At 50.3% G+C, this 23,585-nt stretch overlaps 1 protein-coding gene across 1 annotated transcript; it reads left to right on the forward strand.

Annotated features, from left to right (window-relative positions):
- Positions 1 to 10,147: 10,147 nt before the first annotated feature.
- Positions 10,148 to 22,592, forward strand: RBP2 (retinol binding protein 2). Its single transcript, XM_040965020.1, has 4 exons — positions 10,148 to 10,220; positions 16,017 to 16,195; positions 21,244 to 21,345; positions 22,358 to 22,592. Exons 1-4 carry the CDS (start codon positions 10,148 to 10,150, stop codon positions 22,406 to 22,408), a joined length of 405 nt encoding a protein of 134 aa, XP_040820954.1. The 3' UTR covers positions 22,409 to 22,592.
- Positions 22,593 to 23,585: the final 993 nt, after the last annotated feature.

Raw genomic sequence — 23,585 nt, forward strand, 5'->3', positions numbered from 1 at the left:
ACCACAGGGCCACCAGCACGCACCAGGAGCTCCTTCTGACGGACTCCGGGGACCACCACAGGGCCACCAGCACGCACCAGGAGCTCCTTCTGACGGACTCCTAGGACCACCACAGGGCCACCAGCACGCACCAGGAGCTCCTTCTGACGGACCCCGGGGACCACCACAGGGCCACCAGCACGCACCAGGAGCTCCTTCTGACGGACTCCGGGGACCACCACAGGGCCACCAGCACGCCCCAGGAGCTCCTTCTGACGGACTCCGGGGACCACCACAGGGCCACCAGCACGCACCAGGAGCTCCTTCTGACGGACTCCGGGGACCACCACAGGGCCACCAGCACGCACCAGGAGCTCCTTCTGACGGACTCCGGGGACCACCACAGGGCCACCAGCACGCCCCAGGAGCTCCTTCTGACGGACCCCGGGGACCACCACAGGGCCACCAGCACACACCAGGAGCTCCTTCTGACGGACTCCTAGGACCACCACAGGGCCACCAGCACGCACCAGGAGCTCCTTCTGACGGACCCCGGGGACCACCACAGGGCCACCAGCATACTTCCTCCAGCCTACAGGACCAGCTCGCACACTGCCTGCCTCCATTGCTTGCCCTGCCTTGCGTTCTTATCGTGGCTGTTCTGGAGTGTGCAGGAAGTTAATGAGCAGCCTGAACGCCGTGCTGGGTGAACATCAGTTCCATCCTGGCACGCTCGCTTTTATGGCCTTTCAGAGCCACCCCGAAGACCAGGTGCAGACGGCTCCTGCCACGCAGCAAGAGGTGGGGACCTTTGGCCTGCAGACGGGGCCACCTCTGAGAGCACACTGTCATTCAGGTGCGGTGGGCATTGCATCATTTAGCTGGGGGGTTGAGATAATGCTGAGTGCACTTTGGGACGGGAACATTTTACAGCCCTCATAGAGAACCAGTCTGTTTCCCAGCCCCCACCTGCTCCTCAAGTCAGCGAAAAGTCCTGCCGCAGCAAGGTGTCCCCACAGCAGTCCTGGACACGTCCATTCTTTGTCCACTGCTTCTACATGTTGTCTTCTCCCGTTCTGTCATAAATTAATCGTGTCCATGCCATCCTTTCAATGCAATCATTTCTTGGTGTATGATTTCTGTTCTGACGTTTGGTTTCGGTTTGAAGAGTCTTTGTTTCAGTCCAAAATAGTCTCTGACATTTTCTTCCAAAAAGGTTTTAATTTCATCATTCCCATTTAGACTCATTCACTTAGAATTCTCCTCTAGCGGCTGGCCTCAAGGCATTTGAGTTAAGCCTCCATCCATGATACCAGCCTCCCACATAAGTGCCGGTTCAAGTCCCAGCAGTTCCACTTCCAATACAACTCACCACTAACAGCCTGCGAAAGCAGCCGAGGACGGTTGAAGTCCTTGAAACGCTGCACCATGTGGGATGCCTGGGCAGGCTCCGGGCTCCAGATGGGCCCAGCTCTCACTCTTGCAGCCTTGTGGGAGAAGATGGGGTGAACCAGTGGATGGAAGATCTCTCTCTTTCCCTCTCTGTTTCTCCTCTCTTTGTAAATCTTTCAAATAAAAATAAGTGATTCTTTTTTAAAAAACTGCCTTTATGTAGGTTAGTAGAGATCACTTGTTCTGTTTTTCTCTGGCTCGTGGACCACGTGGCTCAGTCGTGATTCCGTAATGCTGTATTAACTTCCTGCCATTACAGGAGTCTGGGTCCAACCCCTTCGTTCTACTCCATTGGTCTGTTGGGTCTGACCCCTCTGTTCCACTCCATCATTCTAGTTACCAAAGCTGGTGGCTAAGACGACAATGCATTTATGACACTGGCTTTGCAGTGCATCTTATATCTGGTAAGACAAATCCCCATTTTCACTGCTCTTTATAAAGATTTAGCTATTCATGAGCCTTTACTCCACCGTATAAACTTTAGAGTGATTTTATCATCTTCCAAAAAATAGTCTACCTGAAATTTCATTGCAAACTGCATTGAATTTATAGATGAACTGGTAGGGAATAGAAACCTTTATAGCGTTAAATTACTGAATCCAAGAGCCTGGAACGTCTCCCATCTTACTCAGCCATCTTCTGTGTCATTTAACAGAGGGTCCAGGATCCCCCTGGAGACCGTGTGTGGGTTGCTTCTTTAATTCCTAGACTCCCTGTAGATTTCTTTCCCTTGTGAACAGTTTCTTTTTTACATTAAATTGCCCAGTAAGTTATGGCTGGCACAGGGCAATGCTACCGATTTGGGGAGGTTGTTTTTATCTTTGGCAAACTTTCCAGACTCTTATCTGCTCCAACAGATTGAGTGCTGATTCTGATATTTCCTGGGTAAATGATATGAAACCTCCAATAATGACAGTTTTTTGAGTCTTTATTCTCAGGCTGACATATCTTAGATACAAAGCAATCTAGACCAAAGAGAAAAAAAGGGTGAACTTCCCAATTCATTTAACAAGTGCAATATTTATATCCAAACTATATAAAAAATAGTTTAAACAAATAAAAATGTCCATTAATACATGAATGTGTAAACAATGTAAGTGAATGTAATCAAACATGATCAGGACCGAAAGACAACGCCCCATGTGCAGTGGTGCTGTTTGCTGCAACATACGCTGTTTTGGTGTGATTTATCTTGCTAATTTGTGAAAGGAGAAAACCTTATGCAGCTGAACACCTATTACAGATACTAACTTAAAAATAAAAGCCGAGTAAAACACGTACAGATGGCTCGCCTCTTCATAAGATATGCTGGACTATAAAGTAACATCAGTCTAATTGGCTAAAACATTAAAAGCAGTTGTAAAATCAAGACCAAAAAACTAGATATCCACTTTCATTGCTATTACTTAATACTTTTCTGTAAGGTTACGCGTGGCAGTTAGACAAGCAATAGCTTTGAAAGTATAAAATTAGAACCAAGCAGGCAAAATGATCATTATTTGCAGATGAAGTTATTATTATGTGGCTAATAGACTCAAAATAAGACCATCTGCTCCTCTTTGAAAAGGCATGCTGAAAATTCTGCCTCCATCCCCTGGTGCGATCTGCACATGACCTAACAGGTCCTGCTTCTGAGGCGTCACCCAAAGGGCAACTCTGCAGAAGGTCAACATGTGAAGTGATTTCGTTTTTAAAAATATTATTTTTATTTGAAAGACAGATTTAGAGAGAGAAGAGAGAGAAAGATCTTCCATGCCCTGGGTTACGCCCCAAATGGCCACAATGGCCACAGCTGAACCAATCCAGAGCCAGGACCAGGAGCTTCTTCCAGGTCTCCCAAGGAGGTGCAGAGTCCCAAGGCCTTGGGCCGTCCTGCACTGCTTCCCTAGGCCACAGGCAGGGAGCTGGATGGGAAGTGGAACAGCAGGGACACAAACCAGGGCCCATAGGGGATACTGGCCCTTGTAGGAGGAGGAGGATTAGCTAATTGAGCCTTTGTGCCAGGCCCAGATGAATGCATTGTTGTGGAGGGAAACTTCTCAATATGGAGATACAGATATGCTAACCCTTGGATAGCACATGTGCTTAACATACCAACTATCAAGTCAGGACCTGCAGTGGGTGTATTCGGTCTCTAGCCCTCTTAGCTGGGCCAGTGCTGCAGTACAGCAGGCAAAGCAGCCATCTGCAGCAGCATCATCCCCACATTTGCACCTGTTGACATTCCAACTGCTTCACTTCCAGTCTAGCTCCCTCCTAACACACCTGGGAGAGTGGCAGAAAGTGGCCCAAGATTAGACCTATATACCCCATGGGAGACCAAGAAGAAGCTCCTGGCTCCTGGTGTCAACCTGACCAGGCTTTGGCCATTATGGCCACTTGGGGAGTGAGCTAGCACATGGAAGATCCCCCTCCCCACTCTCTGTAACTAAATAATAAATAAATACATGCATTTAAAAATTATAAAGATCTGAGCTTGGCACAGTAGCTTAGCTGGTGAGGTCCTCACCTTGCACACACTGGGATCCCATATGGGCGCTGGTTCTAATCCCAGTGGCCCCACTTCCCGTCCAGCTCCCTGCTTCTGGCCTGGGAAAGCAGTCGAGTATAGCCAAAAGTCTTGGGACCCTGCACCTGCGTGGGAGACCTGGAGGGGGTTCCTGGCTCCTGGTTTTGGATCAGCGCAGCTCCAGCTGTTGCAGCCGCCTGGGAAGTGACTCAATGCATGAAGGATCGTCCCCTCTGTATATCTGACTTACGATAAAAATAAACAAATCTTTTTAAAAATTATAAAGATCTATTAGCTGGTTTGTGCATTTCCAGTTGATGTACATTTGAGAACCAAACATAGATATTGCGAATTTTCTTGAATATTCACTTTAATAACATCTCCCACCAGTTTAACCCAGAGAGGGCTGGCCATCTCATTTGCTCTGAGAACTCTGAAGCAACCCACCAAATCGAGTTCCGCCAGCATCTCTTCTCATAACGTAAAGGAACAAATTGTTGTGACTTTCCAGGAACTCAACCATTCACATTGCAGCTGAAGAGCTTAACCAGGATGTCAAGGAAACTCATCAAGATTTAGGGAATCTGCAAAAATATATATATATCTAGCACATTTGGTAGACTATAATGTTGAGCTTTGCAAACTCCCTAATATAAATCAGAGCAAGCGAGCTTCCTGCCCAAGTTTCGTCCTTTCTGCTCTTTTCAGAACGAGACTCTGCTGATCCTCTGACGCAGGCCACCAAGGAGCCACACGTTGAGAACTAGTTTCAGAATAGAACGATATTATTTAGGATAGCATGCACATTCATCGTTGTCATCTTCAAATGTTCTCAGTTTTGATGTTCATAAGTAAACGTAAGTCATCGTAAGCATGTAAGCGAACGCTCCGTGGGGTCCTCGGTGGACTTGGAGTGTTGTGCATGCGGAAGCTCAGGAGTGGCTTCCAGGACACCAGAGCCTGCGCCCTGCTCTGCTTCTCTGTCATATTGTTCTTGCACAGTTGAAAACACTCATCTTAATCATGACTCTAATTGAAGTAATTAACTGCTATTGCACAGAGAAAACTAGAGTGGATAATTAAGAACTTTCTGCCATCCTGAAACATTTGAGCAAATTAACAAAGCTCACAGCACAACTTCTTACAGCCACATGCATCCCCGTGTGGCAAAAGGAACACATCTGTTAGCATGACGCATTGCTCTAGCTTCCCTTCAGCATGCAAAACCAAGCCGAAGTGTGCTCAGCATTCCTGCGCTATCCCACTTGGAAAGTAGCTAGATGGCCAGTAATGACATATCAAATTTTAATTTGGCACCAGTTTTTGGTTACTTAGAAATTTGGAATTATCTTTAAGCTGACATGACAAAATGTAATTACTGTTGAAAAACGTTGATCAGAATAATGATTTAGTTGAAAATAAATTCACATTTTTCACGATCTTAAATATTACTGTTTAACTGCTTGTATTGTTTTTCAGATTTACTTATTTGCTCACTTACCTACCACTTCTCGGAAAGGCAGAGCTGGGGAGAAAAAGACAGAGAGACCTTCCTTTTGCTGGTTCACTCCTCCGATGGCTCCAACAGCTGTAGCCCAGCTGCTGTCAGGAGCCGGAAGTCCACCCCGGGAACCCGAACCACCATCTGCTGTGAGATGTCGGTGCTGCAAGTGGCAGCTCCGGCCACGGTCGTACAACACCAGCCCTTGCTTGTGTGACTTCTTAGAGAGTAATCAGAAAAGACAAAAAGCTACTTCGAGTCTTTTTGCCCAACATTTATTTATGTGGGTTTGGATTCATGAGTTAGCTTTAGGAAGAACAATTCTTAGCACATTTTGATAGCACCACAAAGTAGCAGAAGTATAATTGTCTTATGTTACACATTTTATGTAGGCACTTATTTATTCTCTGAACCAATCAGAAAAGCTGCTTTAATTGAAAAGACTTTGTAATGTAATTTATACCCTCTGGAAACAGGGACACACACACACTGTCGTTGAGGGTAAATGCTTTTGCCAGTTTCAGATCGTCATTGAGCTAATAGCTTCAATTCTACAATTTTAGCCATAGACCAAATTGCTGCCAAGCACCACCCCAGATTCGGTGGAGTACTTTTATAGAACCCCCCAAACCTGGGCCCGTGTGGCTGATCTGCAGAAAACCACCCCTGGCATCGGGTGTTCGGGGCGTGCAGGTGTTCACACGGCACAGGGGCCTGACAGTCACTGCTTTGTTCCCGGGCTCCCCCAAGGAGGTGAGGACGAAGGTTCTTACAGATGGGAATTGGGGCTGACGGTGCATGACCTACCTCGTGTCCAGTTCCAGGTTAGTCAGCAGCGCTCATGACCTTGCTTTGAACGGTCAGCACTGCCGAGATCTTCAGGGATTTTATGACGGTCACGTGGATTCCAGCTGGTTTGGGGGGTTATGGCTAAGTGGTAGTTACCTTCCGCCCCAGAGCTGGAATTGTGTTGCTTAGATCAAAATCACACTTCAACAAAGCACTCGAGGCACCACTTGCCAAGCAGGTGTTGTCCATCAGAGAAGCAGTGAGCTCCTGGAGTCCAGCTGCTCAATCCCCCAAGTCCATGAATTCCTTTTGCTAAAGGACAGGCAAAGACACCTTGGACCAAGGTGACAGACAGGAGGCTGGACCCTGCCATTACATAGGCTCAATCCCAAAGTGACGCCAGAGACGCAGAAATGAAAAGCAAGAACAAAATCTCAACATCCCTGACGCCAAAGGAGCTCTTTCCCAGTGGGCAGGAAATAGTGGATTGATTTGTGTTCAAGACAGACAAGCGCAACAGCATTTCCCACGTGACAGGACTGGAAATTCACAAGAACGTGTCAAAAACCTCGCGAAAATGCAGCATCGAAAGGTAGTTTTATATCAGTACAAAAACAAAGTTTGAAATACACAGAGCGTTTATATAATATGTATTTTGTGAAATTTTTGAAGCTACCACATATACATGGATTTCAAATTTTTACACCGAAACAATGAGCTTAATTTTTAATTCCATTTAGCAGAAGCGTCTTGAAGCACCTTGGGTCACCTTAGGGGCTGGGTCACAGCGTTCTAACCTCACTGATCTGGGGAGTCGTGACTTAGTGGCTGAAACGGAACAAAAGACACAAAATTAACTGAGAGAAAGAAAAGCCCAGAGGATATAGGTTCGGTAAAGTCTATTGCCTCTTGGAATTCACCTTTCGGAGCCAGGACAGCCGTCTCAGTTTAAGCTGTGTCCACAGGTTACCTGGCTTTGTCAGGGGACTCTATTACACCCTCAGCAGAAACGCCAAAATTGTTAAAAGGTAATTTTTTTCAAAGTATAAATTCATACCTCTCATAGAAATACAAAATGAACCTTAGCAAAGACTTAAAATTACTTCATTATTTAATGGGAGAACCAGTACAACTGCTTCAAATGAAGATTTGACTTGCAGAAGTTCAGACGCCGCAGGGACAAACCCAGCTGCACTTCACAGTCAAGGAATCATTTGCATAGCTATAAACTCGAGATATTTACATTATAATCAGTTCTCAGAGTTCAGGTCTATTTTTAAACAGTTGGAAAAATGCCTGGTTAAAAGCAGCGAAGGCAGAGGGAACCTAAATTAATGGGCTGGACAGAAGGCACACTCATTTTTTTGTGCATTTCCAATTTTCCACAAATTTCCCCAAAAGAATAGCGATGGTACACAGCCCACGAAAACAATGAGTGTGCAAGAGCAGACAGGAGAAGTTGCAAAGTGAGTAGATGAGAAAATGGAAGCTCAGATGTCACGAAGAGGTGAGGTGATTAGAAGGCTTCCAGCTCACCACCGGAACTGTGAGGGGTTCCCGCCGTCTAAAGCAGCAAACGACGCCCTGGGCCAGGGCTGAGGAAGCAGAAAGGAGAGGAACAGGGCGCATCCATTGGGAAACGAGCTGTGCTCGTCCGGCCCGTCAGAGCCACACGCCTGTCCCAGGAAATGACTCCCCCAGAGCTCTGGATTCAAGACAACAGGCACAGCACTGTACCCTCGAGCTGAAGTGCACCCCAACGGGAGCCCACCAGCTGGAGGCTAGAGTCCCAGGGGGATACTCAATTCCAGCGAGACTGAGTTCTCTAGTCAGCTTGAGAGTTTGGAAAGAATGAATGAAAGGTGTATTAAGTTGAAATATGAAGTTGAAAATATTCAGCTACTTTATACTTACAAAAACCAACCATTTCTCTTTTCTAAAGATTTATTTTTAATTGGAAAGTCAGATTTACAGAGAGAAGGAGATACAGAAAAAAAGATCTTCCATCTGCTAGTTCACCACCCCAAGTGGCTGCAATGGCCACAGCTGAACTGATCCAAAGCCAGGAGCCAGGAGCCTCTTCCAGGTCTCCCATGCAGATGCAGGGTCCCAAGGCCTTGGGCCATCCTCAACTACTTTCCCAGGCCATGAGCAGGGAGCTGGAAGGGAAGTAGAGCAGCTTGAACATGAACTGCTCCCATATGGGATTCTGCCGCATGTAAGGCAAGGACTTTAGCCACTAGGCTTCTGTGCTGGGCCCAAAAAACCAACCATTTAAAATAAGCAAACAAAATCCTGAAACCATCACTCCCTAGGTTGACAGGAATGAGATCTCATTACAATGAATTACTTCAACTAGAAATTGTAGTTAAATAGTCAGACAATAGATCATATAATAAGCAAAAGGTTTATACCTAAGTGGAATCAAAAGAAAAGTTTATTTTGGTGCAAAAATGATTGGGTGTCCTGTAATTCCAGCCCTCCCACGTCCCGCCACGTGCACGTACAGCAGGGAGCACCTGACCGGATGCTGCTCCCGGATCTTGGACTTCTCATTCTGTGTGAGAGAAGAACTTGTAAGTTTTTATAAATTCCTGAGTCTCAGACACTCAGCACAGAACGGGTTCAGCATACTACTTGTTTGATGCAACGGCAAGAAGGGAATATCCACTCGCTCTTTATGTATATAAAGAGGCTGTCTGAGCAGAGCAGAAAAATGAATACAGATGGCTTCCTGCTCCACAGAAGCAAATGCGAGATGAGCATAGGTGAGCTACACTTTCATTACCTTTCCATAGCACTTTAATTTTGAGCTATGTGAGCTATTCAAAGGCGCATTAAAATATGAATCGGTAAATGCATAAATAGGAAGTGGATCGTATATGCTGATTTGGGAAGACTGACATGATGTGCTGGATGCAAAGACCAGACATTGCTGAGCTCTGGTGGGTGGGAAGGCCAGACATTGCTGAGCTCTGGTGGATGGAAAGGTCAGCAGGCGGCTTCCACTGGTGGATTGCCACGGGCAGTCCAGGGCTCCTTGGGGGAGAGGCATGGACAGCCCCCTGGGGAGTCAACACCTCCAGGTGACTCGCGGGTCCCCTGGCTCCAGGTGGACATGGATCCAGTGGCTGACTCCCAGCCTGGTGATTCTCACAGGTCCTCTGGCTCCAGGTGGACATGGATCCATGGTGTGTGAGCCTGGAGGTGGGCAGGACTGTGGTGTGCGAGCCTGGAGGTGGGCAGGCCCATGGTGGGCGAGCCTGGAGGTGAACAGGCCCGTGGTGGGCGAGCCAGAGGTGGGCAGGACTGTGGTGTGCGAGCCCGGAGGTGGGCAGGCCCATGGCGGGCGAGCCTGGAGGTGGGCAGGCCTGTGGCGGGCGAGCCCGGAGGTGGGCAGGCCCGTGGTGGGCGAGCCTGGAGGTGGGTAGGCCCGTGGTGGGCGAGCCTGGAGGTGTCTGAGCACCATCTGCTTGTCTCCATCAGCCTGTACAGAAGCTGGTGGCTGACAGATTCCCGCTTGGGGCCTGTGAGAAAGGACGGCCAGGAATGAATCACAGAGCTCACGAAGCTGGGGCCTGCGGTGTTGTAGGGTAGGCATGGGGGGCTGTTTCCTCACCTGCAGAATGCAGAGTTCTTTGTGCGGTTCTGTGTCCCGCCCCCAGCTCCTCAGGCCCTGCCTGTGGCAGAGATCACTGGATCACCCCTGCCTGGCCAAATGAGGACTTTGAGCCTGGCTTGCCCTTCTGAACTGCAGAAGAAAGGAAAGTCGCTCTGAGTCACAGTGACCTCTGACCCTGCTATCTGCAGAGCCGTAAACCTGGTCCACCAGGCTATAAAGGCCACTGCAGCCCTCTTCCCTGAAGGCCAGCACACACCATCCTCAGCTGGAGCAGCTGGAAGCAAAGGCCACCACCATGACGAGGGACCAGAGCGGCACCTGGGAGATGGAAAGCAATGACAACTTCGAAGGCTACATGAAGGCTCTGGGTAAGGCCAGGGCCGAGGGCTGGGGAGGGACTGCTCCTCGGGGCATTAGGGCTTCTGTGCTGCTCGCAGACTGGTGCAAAGCCTCGCTCCTCGCTCCTCGCTCAGACAGCTGTGCAAGTTCAGGCGAGTTGAAGAACTCCTGCTAGAGTCCATTGGACACTCATGTACAAATCAGGACTAGCAATCAGTGAGATTCTGGCTCAGATGTCCTTAGGATACACCCGCAGAAAACATGCACTAAAAGGAAGAGAGAGAGAGAGATCTTTCTATCACTGGTTCGTTCCTCAAATGACTGCAACTGCTGGAGCTGGGCTGGCCTGAAGCCAGGAGCCAGGAGCTTCTCCTGGATCTCCCATGTGGGTGCAGTGGCCCAAGGACTGCTTTCCCAGGCCATCAGCAGGGAGCTGGATAGAAAGTAGAGCAGCCAGGACTTCAACTGGCATCCACATGGGATGCCAATGCTGCAGGTAGAGACTTAACCAGCATGCCACAGTGCCAGCCCTTGTTTATCTGACCTCTGAACTCCAGGCCCATACCAGCCCATGTGTGCCCTGTGTGCCCTGAGCTGGCCACAGAGTGGGTCTCTGGTGAAGTTTGAAGTTTACAGAGAACACATGGAGAGCCCTGTCCAGGCTCTGGGCTCTCCGTGAAAGCAGTGTCCACAGAAGGAGTCCACAGCTGCAGGTGGCTCCTATGCTCCACGTGTTGAACAAAACACTTTCTGCCCGTGCCACTTCCTGCCTTCTCATCCCTTCTGGCTTCAGTGTCCTCCACAGATAGAGCAACCTGGCTGGAAATTTCCATACACACAGCAGGGGAGGAATGGCTGAAGGCAGGGTCAGGGGCCAACGAATTAGGACAAGATGGTGGGAGGTCTCTCCAAAAATAGGAGAATGTGGCTTTTGCTGTGCAATTAACTTCTCGCTTGATGAACGCTTCCACCGTGTCAGTGGACAAGCAGAGCTGGGAGGTATTTCATTCTGTGTGGCACTAGGGCTTTCGTGTGCACTATTCTGAATAGCTGCTTTTCCCTCCTGTAGCCATTTTGCCTCAATAATCCTGGGGGCAGGGAGGGGAAGAGAAAGCAAAAATTGGACCTGACCGGCCCTACCCTCAATGCTTTTGCACCTGTTACTTTGCTCCATGAGTGACCAGCAGGAATGCAGTTCTGGATGGATATGTGGGCAAGGGGTTTGGAGCATAGCCCGGAACTGACTCCAGGACTAGGGCCACAGAGATGAGGAAATCGAATGGCCGGGGGGTGGGGACCAGTGTCCTGAAGGCAAAGCCTGGGGCTCCCCTGAACCTCACAGGGACCTCTCGCCTTCCAGAAGCATCCGCCCAGCAGGGGCAGCAGCAGCAACCGTGCCCGTCTGTCCCATGTTGTGAACGCCTGAAAGTACTTTACAAAACTCTTCAGAAGTTTCAAGGTTTCAGCAGAGCGCTGAACAAGCCTGGCCATGCGTACCATTAGAAAGAACTTGGGTGTCTTTTGCCGTTTATGCTTAGATAACAGGAAGTCCTGGTGTAGTTTTAGGTCTGGAATCCAAGCTTTGTTTAGTGCAGGGCTCTGAAGAGTGGCCTGTGAAGCCTCAGGCTTGAGCTGGGAGGCAGGCACTCCTGCACCCCTGGTTTCCTCTGTGAAGGAGATGGGCGGGGTGGAGGATGCCAGGCAAAGTGGCAGCCCTTGCTAAAGGCAGCTTCCGGACTTCTGCCAGCTCATCCACTTACTTGGTCCCTGAGGGCTCTGCTTGTCTCCATCACAGAAGGCGCTGGGTGGGCCTAACTCCACAGTAACTGATTCCTGCTGTCCCTGAGGCTTTGCTCAGAGCTTCCAACACCCCAGCACGTGGAGTTTGTTCTCACGAGCAGCAGGCTGCAGGGCCTCTTCATGCTGGAATCTCTATGGGAGCTGATGCTTAGTTGGGCAACAGCCCTGCCTCAGGTGATGGTACTGGCCAACCTTCCACGTAGAGACACCTGGTTCCTGGCTCACGCAGCTGCTGCTGGCCCATGGTGCCTCAGGGTCCCCAGGTCCGATTCCAGTCCATGATGCCTCAGAGTCCGTTTCCCCCACTGAGGCAGGACGCATGGCTCTTCTCAAGGCCGACATGCATGGCTGAAGACGAATCTCGAGGGGCTGAGTCAGCAGCAGGTGAGGTGGGCTGCCCTCTGTCTAACCTACAAGCAGTAGACACCCGTGCGATTTCCTCCAACCTACAGGGAAAGCAGGGAGCTGGCCCAACTCTGGGGGGCACTGCAGCTTCTTCCCCACGGCTTGGAGGTCAGGCACCCTTGTCATTTGAGAAGCATCACGTGGAGTCGGACACCACTCCCTGCCTGAGATCCATCACTTTCTGAGCACCAGGGAGCAACTGCGGACCTGGTTGTTGGTTCAGGAGGAGGAGGGGGTGGAAGTGCAGGGCTGGGCGGCCGGCTGCCTTTGTGGCTGCTCACACTGCCCCCAACCCCGTGTCCTAGGGCAGCAGCCTTGCAGAGTGCCACATCACAGAAACCTCTGGGCCAGCTCCAAGTTATCAAAGTCATTTAGAGTGCAAAGGGCAAGTGCCGAGGGTCAGTGCTTGCTTTCTCTCACCTGCCTTTGTAAGCACCCAGTGTAGCCTGAGGCTCCAGACTCCTCGTGGTAAGGAATTGGTCACTGCCTGAGGTCCTTCTTTAACTGGGATGAGTAAATCAGGGAGAGGTCGAGGAAGGCAGGCAGGAGAGGGACCCAGCCACATGAAAGAACCCTTGGGGAGACTTTGTTGGCTGTGATGAACAATGGCGGAAGAAGGGCGGAACATCCACAGTCTGTTGCATGTTGTCTCCCTGAGTTCCAGGGGTCAAGTCAGTCCCCCCGCGGCCCTGCCCAGTGCTTGGTCATTTTCCGCTGGGTTCTGGCTGGGGATTCCCAGAGCCTTCCTCACACACAGGGGTGCTGGATGCCTGGTGCTGGCACGTGAAGAGCGTTATGATGCTGCTTACTGTCCAACAAGGGGCGAAGGTGACTGCCTGTGGCCCAGGAGAGCAGTCAGGATGAGCGTGCATGTTGGAGAGCAAAGCACAGCAGCTGCCCATGACTGAGAAGTGGGAAGAAACACGCAGAGCCGATGGGTGGATGGCTTTCAGGTTACAGACCTGAACATGTGGGAAGGCAGTGATTCCCCTGGCTGAAATGAGGAGGACACGGGTGGGGGAGTTAGGGTTAGGGTTTCTGGGTGAGGGGGCAATGCATTCAGAGTCCTGTCTTGCACATTTTTGTATTCAAGTGCAGTATGGAAAGTGGCACCTGGATCTGGGATCTAGAGTTGAGGGCACGGTCAAGGATGAGGTCCTAAGGATGCTTTTCATCTGACAGGGAGATGAATTTGCAGCCCAGGGAAGTGGAGAGGCCTCCTGGGGCATCCAGTGGCTGGGACAGGGGGTAGAAGCTCTGCCTGCTTCCAACACCCAAGCCCTGTCCATAGCACTGAGCTTTGCAGGGCTGGGAGGGGCATTCAATTCTGAGCAAGGACTCACAGGATAGGGCATCCCAAGTAGACTGACAGGACTGAGAAACGTGGCCAGAGAAAAGTCCCCAGGCACGATGGATGGGCGAAGGATGGTGCCCGGTTGAATGTTTTATTAGATTCCCGTTCACTGCCAGTCCTATCCTAACAGTGAAGTTATTGGCCTGACCAAAGTCTTGAACTACGTGGTGTCTTGCTGGACCTTGAAATGGAGATGTGCAGAGCAGTAGACAAAGTCCAGGGCTCAAAAAGTGTGGCCCCTTCTCACCAGCGTCCCCCTGGCAACTGCTGCCAGCAACCTCCTTCCTGACCCCATTCCAGTGGGAGCACCAGGCTTTGGTGGGGTGGCAGACAGCTGGGTGGGGCCATCACAGGGTCTCCAGCCCTCTCTAGTATCCGGAAGAGGGCAGGCAGAAGAGGAAATGGCACACTAAGGAGAAGTTTGCTCTTCCACTGTGCTCCTCACAATTGCCTACAAGTGCTGCTGATCCGAGGATTCAGGAGCTTCGAAGCCCATTTAGGCTGCACTTTGAATGGTTCTCAGATTCTGTCTGATGAATATGTGTGCATCTCTGCTCTTTCATTTACAAAGAGCGCCTGCCCTTTTACCCTGCAGCTTTTGCTCTTTTCACAGGCACATTACAAAGCATTTTAATGTTGAGGAGCGTGCTCATATTTCAACTTTATGGCTTGCATTGTTCAAAATGCAGTTATGAAAAGTATGCTTTAATAAAGTCACCCCAGTGTTGTGGGTTTTTTTTCCTTCTGCACCAGCTATAAGCTGTATATATTATTCAGAAATAGCTTGCCTTTGGACCTTTCCTTTGGAGATAGAAATTCATTTCACCTAGCTATAAATCAGGCTCCATGATACCTTTAATCCAGAAAAGCAGATAAAACATACTTGATAACCCAGGTGTTAAAATACTATATTGGGAAAATAATTTTCCCTGCAAAGTTCCAAGAGGAAGTACTTTAGTAAATCTGTGCGTGTGGATGTGTTTAACACAGCTGCAGTTAAATCCTGATGATTAGAAATCTCCAACAACGAACCCAGCAGCGAGCGTTGGGCTCCCTTCCCTGGGCCGAGCGGCAGACAAGCAGCCGCTGAGGGGTGGCCAAGAGGCCAGGCCATTTTTCACTCCTGGGCAGAAACGATGCTTGATTCCATTTGCATAGAGCCCCTAATAAGATTCCCCTGCACTGGTCAGAAAGATTGACTAACGCTGACGTGTGCAGGACAAACCCATGCCCTCAGCAGTGGACGTTTCTAGCCACCATCTATTTTCCTAAACAACCAGGAACAAGTGAGGATTTTTTCCTTTTTTGCTGGGAAGGCATTGTGGTGAATGGCAAACAGGACGTGTGTGCAGAGGGACTGTCAGAGCTTTGCTGTCACTGGGTGACTATGACCCCGCTCCTTCCACGCTCTGAGCCTTGGCTGCACAACACCTCAGCCCCAAATCTCAGTCATTTCCGGCTCTTCCTTCGCACGCTGCCTGGAGTGCACCCCTCAATTCCTCTAGTTAATACGTATAGTTTGCCTTTCCTTACTCCTAGCAATGGTTCTAGCAGCATGGGTTAGTATGGCTTGCACCTCAGCACAATGGGCTGCAGCAGGAACTCCTCATCAAGCCAGCGACAGAGGGAGGAGGCAGATCTGTGCTGCACCAGGGAGACAGGCCACAGCCCAGACAGCTGTGCAGGTGCACAAACAGAACCTGGAAGTGTCACTGTGCACACAAGACGGGCCTGTGTGTCTTTACCTCTCAAAATATATGCATACCTGTCTATGTATAAACGTGGGAGCATGTATCTACACAGAATGCAAATTTATTACTCTCTCTCCATGGAGGAAAACTTAATGTTCCTCTTTACCCATAACTAAAACTCGTGGTTTTCAAAATTCTTTTTGAGCGTGGAATCTTTTTGCTAAGCAAATGCTTGTGGGAAAGGACAATCTATCCAAGGCAGAGGCCGCGTGCAGGGTGTGAGTGCACACTGCATGTGTGTGAGACACACATGTTCTTGTACCTGTGAGCTGTACTGCAGTGTGAGCCTTGCCTGTTTTAGCTCCCTCCTCTCAGGGCTCCTGTGGCTGGGTCAAGGGACCCCTGGATTTCCCAGAAGTCAATGGAGCTGTGTATAAAACAACCCATTTTGCAGTTAGGCCAAGAAATGTGCCTGTCCCCAGTCCACCTCTTTCATCCTGAGTGTGTGGCCTTGTTAAAGAAACGAGTGGGTCTAGCTGAGCACACCATAACCTTCCGACTCCCTTTGCCAACAGACATCGATTTCGCCACCCGCAAGATCGCGGTGCGGCTGACTCAGACGAAGATCATTGAGCAGGCTGGTGATGACTTCAAGACGAAAACCAACAGCACATTCCGGAACTATAACTTGGATTTCACCGTTGGTGTGGAGTTTGACGAGTACACAAAGGGCCTGGACAACCGGAATGTGAAGGTATACAGACCCCAGGCTGGCAGCTTTCCCTCTGTGCCCTGAGCAGGAGCCCCAGGCTGGCAGCCTTCCCCCTGTGCCATAAGCAGGGGCCCCAGGCTGGTGGCTTTCCCCCTGTTCCCTTAGCAGGGGCCCCAGGCTGGCAGCCTTCCCCCTGTGCCCTGAGCAGGAGCCCCAGGCTGGCGGCCTTCCCCCTGTGCCCTGAGCAGGGGCCCCAGGCTGGCAGCTTTCCCACTGTGCCCTGAGCAGGGGCCCCAAGCTGGCAGCCTTCCCCCTGTGCCCTGAGCAGGGGCCCCAGGCTGGCAGCTTTCCCACTGTGCCCTGAGCAGGGGCCCCAAGCTGGCAGCCTTCCCCCTGTGCCCTGAGCAGGGGCCCCAGGCTGGCAGCTTTCCCCCTGTGCCCTGAGCAGGAGCCCCAGGCTGGCAGCTTTCCCCCTGTGCCCTGAGCAGGGGCCCCAGGCTGGCAGCTTTCCCCCTGTGCCCTGAGCAGGGGCCCCAAGCTGGCAGCATTCCCCCTGTCCCTGAGCAGGGGCCCCAGGCTGGCAGCATTCTTAATTTTTTAAGTAAGGATGACATAAATGAGGAAGACTAGCTAATCAGGGTCTGTGAAGACATATGCAGATTCAAGTTTTATGCATGAAACATCTTCTAATCCCATTTTCTGTGACCTCCCAAAGTGCCTTCTATGTTCCTAACTTCTTGCCATTACTGTTTCTTTTTAATTTTCTCCTTAAAGATTTATTTGAAAGACAGACAAAGGATTTTCCATCTACCATTTCACTCTGCAAACAGTGCAAAAGCCATGCCCGGGCCTGACAAAAGCTGGAAATCTAGAAGTCCATCAGGGTCTCCCAGTGAGTGACAGGGCCAGGAGTTTGGACCATGTTGCACTGGTGTCCCAGGCACATTAGAACAGGGCTGGCCTGACAGTGGAAGGCCAGGAGCCAAAGCAGCCCTCACATGGGCTGTAGTGCTGGTCCCTCCTTGCTTACAAGAGGGTTCAAATCCTATGACACCCTTTAACACAATATGTGATGGAATACGGAATCTCGCACAGCTGGTGAAGCTGTTTAAGTGCTGACATGTGTGACCACATACATGAACTTGGAACCCAGGCCAAGGAAGAGAAACCACATTGCAATGCCCACGCATTGTGGCTAAGAGGAAAGACTCCAAGGGGAAGATTTTACATGGAATTTCTTGAATAGGCAAATTCATAGAGCCAGAAAGTGCCAGCCAGGGAGCAGGAGGCAGAGGGGGCAGGGGCTGACTTCTAGGAAGTGTGATGGCCCTTCTGGGAGTGGTGAAGATTTCTACATTTAGCTAGAAATGACAGTTACACAACTTGTGGATAAAAGCTACTGAATTGCCTGCTCTAAAGGCATGAATTTTACGGTTCACAAATGACATCTCAATAGAAAATAAATGACTGACATTGGAACAGTCAAAAAGAGCAGATGTAGAGTGACAGTCAGCCAATAACCCCATTGCAGAGTCAGATGAGGCAGGAGCATCCAGAGGAGGGGGTGGAGATGGGCGGGGCTCAGGGGAAGCTGCCCCTTCCACGAGGGACCCAAGAGTAGGGCAGGTGCAGGGGCAGGGCAGGCCTGTGTCCACAGGGTCCTTACTGTTCTTAGAGATGAGATTGTCTTTTTAAAAATACTCACAGGGAGTGACTCAGGTTCATAGAAAAGTCACGAGATATAACTAACAGCATGCTATCTGTTGTTAACATCTTGCCACGTTTTAGCTTTATCATTTACACAACTCACGTGTTTCCCCTCTTTCTGCACAACTCCCACGTTCCCCTTCTTTCAGTAATATACACAGACATCTCCAGCAATCTGACACATCAACTCTGAATAACAAACACAGCAGAGACCTCCTGAGAGTTCGGATACCCTCTTGGCGGCCACAGCACACTGATCAGCTTCTGCACGTACAGCCCTGTAGAAGTCGCCCAGAAAGGGCAGTTTTCAATAGCACTAACTTAGCGCGTTGCCATCGGAGATCACAGCGGGATCCAACGTCTTCCTTTGGGTTCTGAGCACAGGTGCCCTCCCTTGGAGCACTTTCCTGCTAGAGGCAAGGACTGCCTTGCTGGAACCCATGCCCTCCACCTCCAGATCTCTTAAGGCAATTTAGTCTCTCTTAAAATCGCCCCTAATACAGGGATGAAGGGCGCCAGCTAAGAGCAAATTGAATGATGGAATCTTGGTTCATTTAACCGTTCTCTCCTCTCTGCTTCTCCTTGTCTGTCTAATGTAGCAGTAAGGCTGCAATGTGGTAAGTGTTACCATGATTCATTGGTAACCAATTTACTTTAGGGTCAGAATAACTTTTAATCTTGCTGTCCAATATGAGATCTTAAAATATTAGGTCAGGCCCCTGTACACTAACATTTTTCTCTTTCCTTCCTCCCACAAATTTACTAATCCCCTACTCCCTGCCAGGCAGGTGTCAGGTGCTGAAGATAACGTGATGAATCGGCCCCTCCTTCTGCCCTTGGGAATATTGAGTGTCGGGGAAGGCAGACAAGCAGCTGGACAAAGAGTCCATGTCTTTGGACATGTGGGTCCTCTGAAGGGACAGCAGGCAGCAGGGCGATGAGGCAGGTGGATTTACCTCAAGATTCTGTTTTACCAAAATGTGCCCATCGCGGATGCGCTGTTGGCCGCCATGCTGGATTTGGGGTCGCAGAAAGGAATGACACAGGCACCCTCGTCTCTCACATAGCCTGTTGAGGGGGACAGACGTCCATCAGCATGCTCTAGGTGTCCATGGTGTGAGGCAGTGCAAGACACAGTCCCTGCCCAGATAGAAGACGCGATTCCTTCGTGTCTGTTCAGGATGAGCTCAGCCCAAGTACTCCAATGTCTCCCTCTGTGCAGGGCGCCACCTGGGAACCGAGCTTCTTCCAGATCTTCAAAGACGCGAGGCTCAGGGTGGCCCCAAAGGAGGAGGAGACAAAGGCATGCGGAATCGTAAATTAGTCTTTGGAATATTAATATGCAGATAGCTTTTTTTAATGAAGCAATGGAGCCAGTATTGTGGCATAATGGATAAAGCCTGCTGAACAGCTACCATGCCATACAGGCGCCAGTTCGTGTCCTCACTGTTCCACTTTCCATCCAGCTTCCTGCTAATGGCCTGGGAAGTCCAGCAAAAGACAGCTCACATATTTGTGCCCCTGCACACATGTGGGAGATTTGGGTGGAAGTTCCTGGCTTCAGGCTGGCTGGGCTCTCTCCGGCTGTTGCAGCCATCTGGGGAGTGAAACGGCAGATAAAAGATGTGTCTGTCTTAAAATCTGATTTTCAAAGTAAACTTTCAAAACATAAATAAGTATCAGAAAAGTAAAGCTTCCATTCTATCCTGGCCCTCCGCCACGCCTTTCCCCACCACGGGACAGTCACTGCTAGGATTTTCCTCCACTGCTTGCGAAGGACACTGCAGACACGGTCAAGCGCTCATGTTCCATCCCCACACCACCTGCTTTCTTGCTGTGCCTACTGCTTGCTTTCACAGCATGCTGGCTGTTCTCTCATTGAAGACCTGGGATGAACCACTTAACCAGGCAGCCACGGACAGAGCAAATGGCACTTCAGTACTCCGTTGTAACATACAACGCTGCATTGTAGAGCAAAATGAGGGAAGAAATTATACATGAAATATATCATATACTGAAGATCCACTATTACTTTAGAAATAAGTAGATTTAATCATCTATAGAAAATAGATTTATACGAGAAAATAAATATAGTCTCACATATACAAAGGCAACAAGGGAGAAAAAGACAAAACACAGGTTGGCATATTATTACTGGGTTTGCAAGACAGGGAACTGAATGACTGGTTCTTGGGACACTCTTGTTTGTGGAGGTTTGTGGAGGACACTCTTGTTTGTTTGCACACACTTGGAAATTATCTAACCAGCACCTGGGCCACCCAGACACCAAAGCCCTCCTGGGGTGGGAGCGACATGAGCCTCGGAGGAAGTGTGTGTGCACTCTTAGTGGGCACTGCAGAGGGTCCAGCGTAGGGCAGCTTCTGTCAAGGCAGGTGTGAGGAGGGAAGAAAGCGGGCAACACCAGGAGGAGCCTGCGGGATGGTGTGCTCTGTGAATACGTCAAGAGAGGTTTGAGTCCTCCTGCAGTCCGGCATGTCAGGGACTCCTGCAGCCCGCTTGGCAGCTCAGTCTGCTGCCGCTGTGTGAGTGACCACCCTGCGTTGCAGCCTGCAGGAGAGTGAAGGCCTGGAGATGATCCACTCTCTGGTTCCAGATGGCGAGCCTGTCCAGGCAGCCACTTAGGCACCTGTCGCAGAGTCAGTGGACTTCCCTACCTCCACTGCTGGCTTGCAGTGGAATGAGATCCATGTGGCAAAACCTGCCATCAGGAGAGCTTCTAAGGCAGAGTGAACCAAATGTTATATTTGGAACGGTGGCACAAAGGGGCCCTCCCCAAAGGTCCACACCAATTTCTGTTCCCACTTGCTACATGTGAGATGCCCGCTTCTCCGCACTCCATCTCATTCACAGTATTAGCAAATCTTTTTTAAATAAAGATTTATTTTCATTGGAAAGGAAGATCAGATTTATGGAGGGAAGGGGAAAGATCTTCCACTGGCTCACTCCGTAAATGGACACAATAGCTGGCATTGAGCTGATCTGAAGCCAGAAGCCAGGAACTTCCTCTGGGTCTCCCACCTGGCCGCAGGGTCCCAAGGCTTTGGGCCATCCTCCACTGCTTTTCCAGGCCACAAGCAGGGAGCTGGATGGGAAGTGGGGCAGCTGGGACACAAACTGGTACCCACATGGGATCCCAGTGCTTGCCAGGTAAGGATTTAGTCATTGAGTATTGGGCCCTATTATTAAATCTTAACCTTTGACCTCTTGATAAATGGTAAGTGAAAATCCACCTTCATCTGAGAGCGACCCCACAGGTCTTCACACCTGCAAACCTGGGAGCAGATGGCAGCCAGCCAGAGCAGGGTCAGCTTTGCTCAGTTCAAGGTCACACGCTTGACTTACCTGCCACTGTGTCATTGCAGTCTCTGATCACCTGGGACGGCGATTACCTGGTGTGTGTGCAAAAGGGGGAGAAGGAGAACCGCGGCTGGAAGCAGTGGGTCGAGGGGGGCAAGCTGCACCTGGTGAGTCCTGTGGGGTCTGCCCAGCTCCCTTCCATGGTGCCACCTGGGATTCCACATCTCCTGGCCAGGCCTCTCAGGCAAAAGAAATGACCCCAACGTGCAGTCCGTGCTCAGGAAGCCATTCTGTGGCTCAGGACATCCAAGGAGGACATCTCTGTGGCTGTTCCCGCGAGTGGCTACAATCAGAAAGTTCAAAATACCAAGTTATGGAGCCAGGACAGCTGGGGACACAGATGTGCCTGAAGTGGTGGGGGGACGGTGCCTTCTCCCAGTTCCAGGAGCCCAGAAGGCAAAGGGCTGGGATCGGCTCAGCCTGCCTCTGGCCTGTGCCTGCTGCCACCAGGTCCCTAGGGATGTCCACCTGCCCCCACAGTATTTTGGGTACATTGGCATTAGCACAGGACAATGCAGGAGCCCATAGGCTCAAATAACTATCTGGCCCTGTAGTTCTATTATTCACTCTTCAGTCTTGAAGATAATTTATTGGGCCTGCGTTCAAACAGTGGGAGACCTTTAGTATAGTCCTCGTTTGTCCAGTGGTTGGCTCTTCATTCATTCATTCATTCATTCATTCATTCCCTTCTGGGGCCACATGCCTGTGTGGCACCAGCCAATGAGTTGCCAGGGACAGGAAGGCCCTGGAGTGGAGCAGCTTTTCCAGCCAGTATTTCCCATATCCTGAATCCTCATGCCCCTCTGTGCCACCACATCCTTCCCTTGCTCCTGGCACGACATTTTTGTAAATTACATGGAAACGGGAGAACTCCCGAGGGTTGTTTCTGTGCTTTTTCATGTTTATAGTTGCTCGAGCTGTTTACATGTCAAATTGAAATGAGTGCTGGAGGGCTGGCAAGCCAACAGATCCAGTGGGGAGTCACTTTGCCCAGTCTGACAGAGTCCTGCTTATAGCACGTATCCCCACCTCCACCCCTACCCCACACTCTGAGGACAGGGCACTGGGCAGATGAGGACCCGGCCTCTCAGCCGCTCACCCGCTTCTCTGCTGTTGCAGGAGCTGACCTGTGGGGACCAGGTGTGCCATCAAGTGTTCAAAAAGAAGTGAGGTCCACGCAGGAGGCCCCCTGCCCGCTGGAGCCTCCCCTCCCACAGAGCCCACGACGCGTCTGGTGAGAGCGTAACTGACAGACCCACCCTCCCCTCAAACCTGGCATTAAACACCAAGTCCAAAGCCACACCCTTGCTCAGAAGCTTTTTGAGTTTGTTTGCTTGTTTGTTTTGCCTTTTTTATTATTATTATTATTTTATGGTACAATTCCATAGGGCTTGGGATTTCTCCAACCCATCACCCCCAAAATTCCCAAGCCCGACTGACTTTCCCCATATTATTACAATAGTATAGTCCTTCATAAGCAGTCACAAGTCTGTTATTTAAGCATGCCCCAACACTGCTGGTACAGACATCAGACTGTGCAGCGTCCCATTGTCTAGGAATGTCCAACGGTTTCATTGGGAGTCCATCTTTGATTTGTACAGCTTTGTATCTTCACACCTGAATATGACCCTGGTGTTGCGAGCAGCAGTCGAAGGCACCGTACACGATGCCAGCCCGCCTCGCTGTCGTTCCATCCCATTTTTCTTTTCTTAGTTTATGTGGACATGCGGAGTCCTTTTACAGACTCGTTCTCTGGGCAGCAGAGCACCCCCCGGTTCTCGAGTAGTGTCTATTGGAGAGTCAAACCCCGGGATGGCATATTGTTTCTCCAAAATTCTGTTTGCGCTTTACGCTAAGCTGCCCCCAGGAAAGGCCTCAGTGGGTGTGCAGGGTCAGCCGCCCGGAGAGAGACAGGGACTCTTCATCCTCAGTCCTCTAGTTCACTCTCTAAATGGCTGCAATGGCCAGAGCTTTTCTGGTCTGAAGCCAGGAGCTTCTTCCAGGTCTCCAAATGGGCCTTCCTCTGCTGCTTTCCCAGGCTCATTAGTAGCGGGCCGGATCAGAAGTGGAGTAGCTGGGACTCGAACAGAAATACAGATGGGTTGTTGGTTTTAGCACATTACCACAACCTCAGCTCCCCATTTAGAAGAACTCGTAAAGTCCCCCTAGACTTCGTCTCCAGCTGCATCTTCTGGGACCCTCATGTTGCTGCAGGGGGCTTTCTCTTTTCACTCTAACAGCTGGCGGCCAGTACTGACCTCCGTCCATGGCAGTCGGCCTTTTCTGTTCTCAGTCTGTGAGTGACTGAAAGTGCGGAGGTGAGGATATTTAATTCTGGCTCACTGAT

The sequence above is a fragment of the Ochotona curzoniae genome, unplaced genomic scaffold (genome assembly GCF_017591425.1).
Source record: "Ochotona curzoniae isolate NIBS_2020 unplaced genomic scaffold, NIBS_Ocur_1.0 contig_1302, whole genome shotgun sequence".
Classification (NCBI taxonomy): domain Eukaryota; kingdom Metazoa; phylum Chordata; class Mammalia; order Lagomorpha; family Ochotonidae; genus Ochotona; species Ochotona curzoniae.